Genomic DNA, 12564 nt, shown 5'->3' with positions numbered 1-12564 from the left:
GGCACTGCTGCTGGGCACCAATGTACTAGGGGGGCACTGCTCTTGGCACCAATGTACTAGGGGGCACTGCTGCTGGGCACCAGTGTACTAGGGGGGCACTGCTGCTGGGCACAGAGTTACATTTTTTAACATTTTCTAATGGTGGTGTGCCTCGTGATTTTTTTCATGAAACAAGTGTGCCTTTGCCCAAAAAAGGTTGAAAAACACTGTGTTAGACTATACACATAATTTTATTCATTACAAAATGGTCATAGACTTCCAGTTTTTATAGCCATGCAGGATGAAGTCACCAAATATTTGCAGTAGGTTTTTGTGAGAGACAAGAAAAATGATGATTGGTTAATTATTTTGACTTTGTAGAACTTGCTTACTTTGTGCATTATATACATTAACACTCCACATTTCCTTTGCACCTTAAGCGTTTACCAAATGGTCAGCAATACAGACACTGCACCAAAAAACAGTGCCCTAGCCTCTTGGACTGTCCCAGAAATTATATTTTACCTCCTGCTGAAGGCCAGTGTTGTTCCACCTGTGCCCGTAAGTTTGTAGATCATTTGACAGTACAGATTTCTACATAACACCTTGGGTCAATGTTTGACTTGCCATTTTTTTCAGAGGCTCTCAGTAACTGTACAGACACGTTGGTGGGCAATGAGATCCAGGCTACTGATGACCCTTGCTATACATGTCATTGCAAGGTACCGTGAGTTACATGTACAATAAAAGATGGATTGCATTTACTGGCTGCTGGGATGATTTGGATTTGTGCACTGTATTTTAACTGTCTGCACTCTTATTTCTTAGATGTAAAATAGTTCCCCAGCTATTTAGAAAGTTCCCAGGTTGTGACCTGTGCCCTGTGGGTGGTAGGTATTCCTGTTCCCTAGTTTATAAAATTGGAGGGAGCCCATGTTTCTTGTGCTTTGGACTCACCTTTATCTACAGAGTGGATGTGCTATAGGGCCTTAGGCAGGTAGGCTAAAGTAAGAGCTGGAGGGGATTGGTGAAGTACAGTTTTAGTTTAGCTTGGGGTTGCTTCTATCATGTATCTGTAAGGACCCAGTTGAGGAAAGAAATCACCTGTAGTGTCACTCTAGCCTAGAGCGCAACTAGAAAGACCTGTAGTGGCACTCTAGCCTAGAGAGCAGATAGAAAGACCTGTAGTAGTGCTCTAGCCTAGAGAGCAGCTATAAAGACCTGTAGTAGTGTTTTAGCCTAGCTCTAACTCTAGCCTTATTTCTATAGTTCTACATTTCTGTACAGGTATGGGACCTGTTATCCAGAATGCTCAGGACCTGGGGTTTTCTGGATAAGGGATCTTTCCGTAATTTGGATCCCCATAATTTAAATCTGCTAAAAATCATTTAAATATTGAATAGACCCAATAAGCTTGTATTGCCTCCAATAAGGATTATTTACATTTTAGTTGGGATCAAGTACAGGTATAGGACCCATTATCTAGAATGCTCGGGACCAAGGGTATGCCGGATAAGGGGTCTTTCCGTAAATTGGATCTCCATACCTTAAGTGTTTTGCACCCAATAAGGATGATTTATATCTTAGTTGGGATCAATTACAAGGTACTGTTTTATTACTACAGAGAAAAAGGAAATCAGTTTTAAAATTCTAAATTATTTGATTAAAATGGAGTCTATGAGAGACAGGCTTTCCGTAGTTTCTGGATAATGGGTTTCCGGTTTCCGGATAAGGGATCCCATACCTGTACAAGGTACTGTTTTATTATTACAGAGAAAAAGGAAATGATTTTTAAAAATTAGAATTATTTGCTTATAATGGAGTCTATGGGAGATGGCCTTTCTGTAATTTGGAGCTTTCTGGATAGCAGGTTTCCGGATAAGGGATCCCATACCTGTACTAGATTTAATTGTGTTTCTTTTAATGTGTCTTTTCATTTATACAATAAGCACTTTGGAGGCATGGTTTTTTGCACTTGAGGCATATGGGTGAAAAGACTATAACTGGAGTTTTTAAAACTTCTATTAAAAAAACAGTTCCTATGTAAAGGTGGTGTGTCAGACAGTTTATGGTTCAGAGAGTGTACATCCCCTTCAAGCACTCCCTCATTTAAAAGCTCGGAAAATCTAAGAATATTTTTGATTGATGTTACTGCCAAAAGAACATAGGTTTTGAGCTAATTTATCTTCTTAAAGGAACAGTAACACCAAAAAATGAAAGTGTATAAAAGTAACTAAAATATAATGTTCTGCTGCCCTGCACTGGTAAAAGTTGTGTGTTTACTTCAGAAAGTCTACTATAATTTATATAAATAAGCTGCTATGTAGCCATGGAGGCAGCCATTCTAAGGAGAAAAGGCACAGGCACATAGCAGATAACAGTTAAACACTATTGTATTCTACAGAACTTATCTGTTATCTGCTATGTAACCTGTGCCTTTTCTCCTTTTTTCCAGCTTGAATGGCTGCCCCCGTGGCTACACAGCAGCTTATTATATAAATTATAGTAGTGTTACTGTAGCAAACACACCAGTTTTACCAGTGCAGGGCAACAGTGCATTATATTTTTATTACTTTAAAGCTCTTTCATTTTTTGGTGTTGCTGTTCCTTTAAAGGAACAGTAACACCAAAAAATTTATATATTTTAAAGAAATTAAACTATAATGTACTGCTGCCCTGCACTGGTAAAAGTTTTGTGTTTGTTTCACAAACATTACTAGAGTTTATATAAACCCTGGTGTGTAGCCATGGGGGCAGCCATTCAAAAGAAGAAAAGGCACAGGTTATACAGCAGCTAACAGATAAACCCTGTAGAATACAATGGTGTCTTATCTGTTATCTGCTATGTAACCTGTGCCTTTTCTCCTTTTCTCCAGCTTGAATGGCTGCCCCCGTGGCTACACAGCAGCTTATTTATATAAACTATATTAGTGTTCCTGAAGCAAACACACCAGTTTTACCAGTGCAGGGCCACAGTATGTTATATTTCCATTACTTTAAAACACTTTCATTTTTTGGTGTTACTGTTCCTTTAAATAACCTAAGCAAGTAGGGAGTTTATGGGTATATCTTTGGAAATATATCAATAGGTGTTAATTTTATAGTTTTTTACATACATTTTAAATGATAAGAGGATTTCAGTTGTTGAACTTTGGCACATTTACCTTCTTTTTTCGAGTCCCTAAGGGCATCATAGGGCTATAGTTATTCTGATACCTCATTATAAAATAATGTTTGTTCCTAGGTTTTAATAATAATATGACTATCTTTCAGGATCTAACATGGGTGTGTGTCCATCAGCCTTGTCCAGTCCTGAGCTGCCCCCGTGCAGAGCAGTTTACCCACTCTGGATCCTGCTGCCCTGTTTGTAAAGGTAATAAAAATCCTATATGTTATAAAGAAATACTAGCAGCTGACCCCTTGCTGCCCTGTGTGTAAAGGTAATAAAAATCCTTTATAAAAGAATATTAGTCGCTGATCCATACTGTTGTTATTGTAGCCAGTGGGGTTGCCCCTAATATTGCTGTTCATTGTGCCTCTTAATGTTTTCACTCAGACAGTTTGGCTTTATGGCATGTATTTTGTCTCTTTCTATTGTATCTATGTATTTAAGAGGGATTCACTTTTGAAAAAAACTTTGCTTTTTGAATGAGCAATCCTAAAGTCTACTTTCCAATCACATGTTCTCACAGTCATCAGGATACCCTATCTGAATATGTCCTTATCTATCCTTCATAATGTTTTATTGAATAGTTTCATTCATCATTCTGTCAGTGTTTCCCTCCCTTTGTGTATATTCCACTTTACATTAGCAGTTTTTTCATTTTTATTGCAAGAGAGTTTTATCATAGCTTTATTTTCTTTGGCCATGTTACCTGTCTTTCACTATATCTGTTTTGGTGAGGGAACAAGGAATTATGCAGATACTGAGCAGAATTCTTTCCCATTCAGAATGTGTTGTGGAAATTGAGGGTCGACGCGTTCCAGATGGAGAGACCTGGACAGACAGGCAGGATCCCTGTGTGACCTGCACGTGCACTGTGAGTCATAATAAAAAAGTCTGCTTCTCACTTATTTTATTGGATATGCAGGCCTATTTTAAACTCATAATAATCATTCTCTGCTGATACTGTATGCTGAGTTCTGCCTTTATTTGTGTATACAGTTCAATTCATGACACATCCATGTAGTACACTGTCTGCAAACCCATGTAAACATATTGTGGCTCGTTTATTATGGAGCACCAGGCAACACAAGTACAGGCACCCCTCTGTTTAGCAATTAATAAAACTTCCAAAATGTATTACAGTCTTGACATTGCCTTATTTGCCTTTTTGCCTTATAATTACTGTGCAGACTAGATGTAGTCTAATCTACATGTAAACTAAATATGCAAATAACCGAAGAAGTGTGAAAAGGAAGAAAAAAGTTTAAAAAATAGTATCAAAATGTATAGAGTGTGTATTTTAAAACATTTAACCCTTTTAATTTTCTTATCTTTACTTCATTATTTGGCATTGTTAATAAATGGTTATATATTATTTGTAAGAACACTGACTGTGTTGTTTTATGATCATTTTTCCCAAGTGTTCTTTCCATTAGTGCCAGTGCATTAATTAATAATTTTAGTGCAGCTGCTTCTCTACAGTGTGCCATCTTAGAAAATAGTGTCCCTGCCAGGAAAAAGTGCAGATTTATGGGGCAAAAGTAGCTTTGTGTGAGTTTACCACCATATATTTCTGGTAATTAATTATATATACAGGTATGACACACAGGGATTTTCTGAATTACGTAAAACCAGATGGATATCTTACAAACATATAGTAAATCACAATGGGCCAGATTAATTTGTGATGAGAAAAGCTTATCCCCTAATTCAGTTTCAGATTTTCTCATAGAGCCAAATGCAATTCAATGAGAAAAAACATATCTTACTGTTTATCACATGAAAACTCTTTTGAAAACTATGGGAATAACAATTAGGAATAAAGTTTTTTTCCTTAAATTAAATCTCACCCATAAGTATTCATGTGATAAGCAATAAAATGTATTTAATCTGGCCTACTGGAAACTAAGCAGACAATGTGCATTAGTCTTTTTTATTTTACAGCTGGGACATGTGGAATGTCAGATAGAAGAGTGCCAACCAGTTCAGTGCCAAGAAGGAGAAATGAGAGTCAGGAGACCAGGAGCATGTTGCCATGAATGCCAAGGTAGTTGTTTAAGCAAGCTCTCCCAAATGATAGAAACTGAAATATTATTTCTTAAATTGTGATATCTAGCTTTACTAAGCATTGCGTGATATAAATCCCATTTCAGGGTGACACCAGGGACTCAAATGGTCATAGAATTGTGCACTTGAGAACCCCTTAAACTTAAAGATAAGCACTTATTCAATTTAGCATGTCTCCTATTAAAACTGAGTGAAAATACAAGTACATTTTTCACTGCATTTTTAAAAGAAATGATGCAGGTAAAATGCATTTTGTGATTGTTTTTATAGATTTTTATTGCTTAAGGTCATATGGAAGTATGTGTGCATTCTGTCTTTGCAATAACAGTTAACAAGACTCATGCTATTTCAACTCTAATTTAGCCCCTGCAGTCTCCTGCTGGTATCAAGGCCAGAGGTTCCTGTCTAATGAACACTGGCAGGTGGATGAGTGTACAGCCTGCACTTGTGTATCTGGAGAAGTGCACTGTCACAGTGAAAGGTGTCCCCAAGTGTCTTGTACTGCGGTGAGTCCACAAGGGAATATAATTATGGTTATGATACCTGCAGATGGACAACAAAATAATGATGTGCTGTTAGGTTTAAAGGTTTTAAAGGAAAAAGAAACCTATGTAGCATGAAAGCTAATGCAGCTACACATGTAAATCATTTTTATATTTGTAATGTACATCATAATCATCATAATACGCTCATGTTCTTTTCACCAAGACCCTGCACTGCATACAGATCAATGGAGCAATTAAGTATTTACTCTGTCTTCTTTTTGTCTTCAGGAGGAGACCCCCGCTCTTATACCTGGAATGTGCTGCCCACATTGTATTCCTCGCCCTGCCACTTGTATTGCTTTTGGCGACCCACATTATAGGACATTTGATGGAAAGATGTACCATTTCCAAGGTAGTTGTACCTATGTGCTGAGTGAGGACTGTGAAGGAGGAGACTTCAGGTAAGACTTAATGGATCTGTGGCCATTAAATGAAGTAAGCATTGCAGCTGCTCTAGGATTAGGTGACCGAAAGGAACCATACAAAGCTGCGTAACCAAATAGATATTATTTTTTATATTAATTTTATGCATATAAAATCTATGCAGCACTAAGCTTCTTGTGCCTAGTATATGTAGTGCAGTGAAAAATGGTTTGCAGATATTCATCGTGTAGGCAAAGCAGATGTGTCCTGTAACAAAACAAATATGTTACAGTATTCATGTCACAAATGATGACCGTGGTCTGCGGGGTGTGTCCTGGACTAAGGAAGTGACTGTTCTAATCGGTGATGCCGTGGTTCAACTGCTACAGGACTGGGTAGTTATGGTGAGTAGACAATCTGCATAATTGTGTATCATACAGGTACAGGTAGACAATATATATAATGGTAAGCTAATATAAGATCTCATCATGGCAAGATAATAAGAGGGCAATGCTTTAAGAGCTGGCAACATTTTGCTCCATTTAAAGGGACATTATACAGACAAATCACAGGAGAATTGTCTCCCTGGTGCTTCTTCCTTTCATCTCCTGAATGATAAACAAGGAAGATGCTTGAGAGTGGACACTAGCATACTGCCCTTCCCATTGTGAGTATAACAGTTTGCAAGTTTTGCATATAGAGCGGCAAAGGGTTGCATTTGACAGGTCAAAGCTTTAAAAAGGTGACAGAAATGCAGAATTACAGCCTTTTGCTGTTTGTACCATACGTCTCTTTACAAATGAGCCTCTAAATTTCTTTATCAGATTTCCTGAATAAGGGTGCACCCATGTCTGACTGAATTATTATGCTTGATAAATCCAGTCAAACTTTCTGTATTGTTCATGAAAATATATCCACCAGAAGGCTTTGTCTGAATTTAATCTCTTTAAGCTATATATGGCTTCTTACTTATTACCCTCTACCAGTCTTACTTCATCCCCTATAAATTGCCCAGATAAACTCAATATTGCACCATAGATATTCCCCAGTAAGTATTATTATCATTCAATATAGCTGATTTCCTCATCAACTTGTGTTGCCTATGATTAATGGCACATAATGCAGATGTTTGCTGTTTACAGGTTGACTACCAGACTGTGGAATTGCCATTCTTAAAGGAGCCATACATTTACATAGAGCGAAAGACTAACACCATTCTCCTGAACAGCAACATTGGCGTAAAGGTATGAAGGAAAAATACAAACTTTTTTTGTGTTATACTGTACTGCAACACAGGCAGGAGTATATTCAAGAGGACACGTAAATGGAAAGAAACAGATAATAAAATCAAGCTTTTAAAAATCAAAATACATAGAGAATTCTGTAATGGGATTGTCTAATTAAAGGGTGCCATACACATGGCTGATTCTCATTGGAATGCAAGAGATTAATTGATCAACAAACAGATGTCATATGAATAGCTATACACATGGATGGCCATTTCCATTATTCAGTTAGTTACAACAGCCTGAATGATTGGACCTGCAGGAAGTGAGGAAGAATTTAATTCTTCATTTGCTGTGAGAATTCCCAAACTGGCATACGTGCTTAAATGTTGCTTAAATGTTGGTTTAATCTGCTAGGGCAAGAATTTGCCTTACTAATGTTTGAGAAATGGCACTCTGTAAGTGCTAGTTGGTCCTCTCTTCCATAGAGTAGGACTGCTTTTAACTGGTTTCCTCAGCTGTATAAATTCACACACATTCTCTCCCAATACAGGTGCAGTGGAATGGCCGATCTCATCTAGAAGTCAGTGTCCCTGGTACATACCGTGATCACTTGTGTGGTCTTTGTGGAAATTTTAACAACTACCCACAGGATGACTTGCGTGATCGGAGAGGGCAGATCCTGCTGTCAGAAGCTGCATTCGGCAATAGCTGGAGGGTAAGCATCACCAACTTTAATGTTATCAAATTGCTATGTATAGTCTTTAATAGCAGGCCTTGCTATAGGAAAGTTGTGATGGTATTTCAGGAGCAATATTGATATAACAGTACAAGAACTTATTTTGTAGGTGCAGAGCAGTAATGACTCTAGCAGCAGTTGCTGGGATGGACAAGATGTGGATCCCTGTAAACAAGCCGGGTACCGTGCCAGAAAGGAAGCCAATGGACGTTGCAAGCTGCTTAAGTCTACTGTGTTTGAACCGTGCCATCGAGTGGTCCCACCTGAAATGTTTTTTGCATCCTGTGTTTATGACCTGTGTGCTTGCGGTGCAGGGGACGAGTGTCTTTGTGACGTGCTGGAGGCCTATGCATCTGAGTGCAGAGAAGCTGGTGTCATCCTACAGTGGAGATCCCCTGCTCTATGTGGTAATAATACACTGTGTACCTAGTGTAAGCTTTTTGTATGCCTGTCTATGGAGTCTAGTAAAAAGAGGACATGGAATTTTTCATAGATAGCCAGGTTCTGTAAAAAATACATTTAAGTATTAAACTATAAATAAATACATTTGTACTCTCTAGAATACAATCATTATATCTTTCTGATTGATAGGTCTTAATTATGGCTATTGTTAGAGATGGCCAGTGAACTAGGCATTGTATAGCTGCCACCCATAAATTGTTCTTGCTTTATATATCAGTACTTTACAGAATCTATCATGGAATGGATGAGGAATGTAATAGCACATTTTGTTCACCTTTGGTGTTTTCAGTGTCAGTGTAATATGTATAAATGTAAACATCACAATAACAATGTTTTTTTTTCTTATTTATAGCTGTTGGCTGCCCTCATGACAGAGGTTATGTGTTTGATGAATGTGGCCCCCCTTGTCCAAAGACCTGTTTTAACAAAGATGTTCCGTTGGGGGTGTTGGAGTCCCACTGCTTTAAACCATGTGTACCTGGGTGCCAGTGTCCTGCTGGCCTTGTGGAACATGAATCCCATTGTATACCTCCAGAATCATGCCCCAAGGTCATCCATGGAAATTTATAAGCTCCAATGTCAAGACAATAACCCAGAGGAAGCTTGTCAGACAGCAAAAGTGTGAAACACTGTCACAGATACCTACACAAATATGGAACTTAATTGCTTCAATCACTTGCTCCATAACAAAAGAATGTAACATCCTTCCCTTTTTTGACCTCTGAATATTAAAAGGAATTTCGGCCTAACTGAACTCTGCAAACTGATGATCTGCTGAGAAGCCGGTTTACAGATGAAAATTTTCACATGCTTTTCACAGAGACATTTCATAGAAATAAGAATAGGGCATATACACTGTCAGAACCCAGCACCATTTGTTCCTTGAAAAGAACCTTTGGCATATAGTCACTGCAGATTGATGTTTAGTAGCCCTTTAAGTAGCCGTAGTAAGAGTAACTATGAGAAAATATTTTGTAAAATAATGTACTATAAATTACTCAAGGATTCAAAATTACATACATTTGGTAATACATTTGTCAGCAGCAAGATAATATTCTTCATGGACAAGATACAATATGTAAAAATGTTTAATTTTGATTGCCAAAGAAAGCTGTCCTTAATATGTCAAATTGTTTCATTTGGAGAAAAATATGTGTCTTTAATCGCATTAACTGGAATAGTGATGGACTAATATTTCCTCTCATGCAGTGCTGAAGAACAAAGGGCAGCTACAGGAGTGATAACCACATTTTATTAACATATATTTCATAACTCACCATATGATACCAATCATGTATTAATTAGATTGGTCAGACGCTATTCGGGTAAATAGAGAGAAACTCTGTAGGGAACTGCACAGTGCTCTTGTGGGCCACTGTCTCGGTGGAGTTTATGAACCTGAGTACCATAAATCCAACCGATGGGATTTATGTTAAATATGGGTGTATATGTCTTTGTCACACCACAGTGCTGGAACATTTTAAATACAAATACATGAGGAATACCCATTGGTTAGTGGTATTAGCTCCTGTATTAAATGTTTTTTTATTCTGCATTAAATGTCAGATAAATGTCAGATTTTTATTGAAAATCTTACAATTCTGCCCCGCCACAAGCTAAAATTTACTCTACTGACCATATTTTTATTGACCACTAATTTCTGGATAATTTAATGTTTTTTTATCATGTCAGTTTGTTTCATTATTTGGCAAAATACAGGTCATATTATATGTGCATATAACAATGCGCCTCTGACCTGTATCATATGTTAAACATGCAAAGCCAGGTTTATACTCCTACCTGCATATCCAGAGAATGCTGAATGCCCTACAACTAGGTTTCATAATGCCAAAGCAGTGCCAAATCTTTTTTTTTTGTTTTTTTGTAGGATTCAGCCAAACGAATCCAAAGCTCTGGGCAAATAAAAGTGATGATTTTTTAAAACACTGTGTATACATTTAATTATGGAAATTAGGGCTCAGATTTGGTTCAGTATTGTTGGGGTATGTAGTATTCACCAAATACAAAACTAAGGGTTCATTGCAGCCCTGCTATAGGGAGGTGACAGTTACAAGGCCATATGCAAATATAGTTATTTACCACATCTGTAGCTTTTTTTTATATAGATTAGGTGATGTCCTCCCAATAGTAAGTTTGTCTTGGGGTTCTTCAAACAGAGTGGAGGCACCATCAAATCCTTAAGAATCAATAATAAAATCCTTAAGACTCAATAATAATAATAATAATCCTTAAGAATCAATAAAAAAAATTCCCCCTGGAGAACCAGGTCAGTCATCCAGTCAGTTTATTATACAATGCACATGTTTCGGATCCAACTGATCCTTTATTGGGTGCTTAGCTAACTGTGTACAGAACCCAAATAATTTATAAATCCCCTCAGTCACCAACAAGTGTATCAGCTCCATTATGTGGACAGATCCATTCTATTAATAAAATTCTGTTTACAGAGTATTGCCTCCTAGTGACCTACTCCGGTAATGCACCAAAATTATAGATTATATACTTATAAAGATTTATCATACAGTATCATGGAAACTTGTAAAAGCAGGTAACATTCTCCTACCCACTTCTTTACACAGTCCACGTTCTAATTCATTTATTCATGTAACGCATTGGATAAACAAAAGTGTTGGGTTAGCTTTACAGGCTTTGCCCTGTTCCTTATTAAACTTGTGTTTCTACAGCACAATGCACATACACACGGCTCACAGAATGTGCTGGTTAGTCTATCCACTGGGAGTAAGCAAGAAAACTATTTACAGCAAGTTTTTACCAAACTAGCTGTTGAATAAAAGGTGCTTGGCAGAGGAAGAGCCCATAACTGATTTCCTTAAGTGCTATATCATTGTAATGCAATGTGATTACTGTTTTTTCTGTCAGTGAAAGTATAAAGGGTGTTACCCCTGCAATCTGAACTTGCTCACCAGTTTTGCTACTTACTAAAATTCTCTCATTTTGTAAAAAACACTGTTTGTATACTTTCTGTTTTTTATATTTATATATCCAGCATTTTGTATTCTTGATACACTTGAGTATATTTATTGTTCTATTATATAAAAAACTGTTTCAATTAAAAAACGTTTAATAATTCATTCTCTGAGTAGTGATAGTTTTAAGTATTTTTTTCAGATACCATACTTTCCATGTCAACTTATAATATATTGTATATATACTATATATAAAATATATAATTTTTCCTATTAAGTCCAGTAAAAATACAAACATACTTAGCTGCCCGTTAAAAACCCAGGAGCCATAGTTATAGGGATCATTCACGTACCTTACCATAATGTGCAATTTCAGATGCAATCCCCATGCTTTTTGCCCACAATGCACATTTGTCCAATAATTCCAGCTTCATTGTCATTGCCAGGAAAACTTCCACATTATGTAATTGTGGCTTATGTGTCAAAATTGATACTATTGCCCTTGGTGCTCACAGTCAAAATGACGCATGCTGCTAAATCTTTAGACCCAGCTCATATCGGAAACCCTGAAGATACCACCGCCACCTTAGGAGGTGGCAGTAACTCCAGGGTTGCCTTGCATCAGTAAGCCCAACTTAATTTGGGGCAGGAGAAAGGCAGCGGTACCAAGCACTACCTTTAATGCAGCTGACTGCAGCCAATTTAGCAACCCCACTAGTGCACTTAGGTTCATAAATTACGCTTATAAAGTTTCCTATAACATGGTGAAAATTAAAGGGAGACTCCATCGAAAAATGCTTTGTCTACATGTATTTAATTATGCTTGGTTTTATAGCTGTGAGTCAACACTATAATAGAAGTAAATACATATGTATTTAAAAGAAATCATGGTGTATGCCACTAAGAACATTTTATATTTTTTCCTTTCTACATGGAACTAAAAGGGAAATGTCTTTGGAGAAAAAAAATGAAGGTTCTTCTGTTCTCTACACAGTGGTAATAATTTCAAGCAAGGATTGTGTTTCTGAACAGAGCGTAATACCTAAATAATTCAAGAGCAGAAAGGGAA

The 12564-nt window shown here is 37.2% G+C and overlaps 1 protein-coding gene across 1 annotated transcript in view; it reads left to right on the top strand.

Moving 5' to 3' along the window:
- kcp (kielin/chordin-like protein) overlaps window positions 1-11660 on the top strand; it is a 68106-nt gene extending 56446 nt beyond the window's left edge. Inside the window, exons 42-53 of the mRNA XM_002931862.5 lie at window positions 420-540; window positions 619-701; window positions 3253-3352; window positions 3931-4019; window positions 5090-5192; window positions 5576-5718; window positions 5986-6158; window positions 6413-6524; window positions 7263-7364; window positions 7900-8064; window positions 8195-8492; window positions 8900-11660. Coding sequence (XP_002931908.3) covers window positions 420-540; window positions 619-701; window positions 3253-3352; window positions 3931-4019; window positions 5090-5192; window positions 5576-5718; window positions 5986-6158; window positions 6413-6524; window positions 7263-7364; window positions 7900-8064; window positions 8195-8492; window positions 8900-9117 — 1707 coding nt within the window. The 3' untranslated portion in view covers window positions 9118-11660. The remainder of the gene's footprint in view (window positions 1-419; window positions 541-618; window positions 702-3252; window positions 3353-3930; window positions 4020-5089; window positions 5193-5575; window positions 5719-5985; window positions 6159-6412; window positions 6525-7262; window positions 7365-7899; window positions 8065-8194; window positions 8493-8899) is intronic.
- Window positions 11661-12564: the final 904 nt, after the last annotated feature.

Source organism: Xenopus tropicalis, chromosome 3, assembly GCF_000004195.4.
Source record: "Xenopus tropicalis strain Nigerian chromosome 3, UCB_Xtro_10.0, whole genome shotgun sequence".
Taxonomy (NCBI): domain Eukaryota; kingdom Metazoa; phylum Chordata; class Amphibia; order Anura; family Pipidae; genus Xenopus; species Xenopus tropicalis.
Note: the sequence above shows the minus strand (reverse complement) of the source record. Positions and strands in the feature narration are given on the sequence as shown.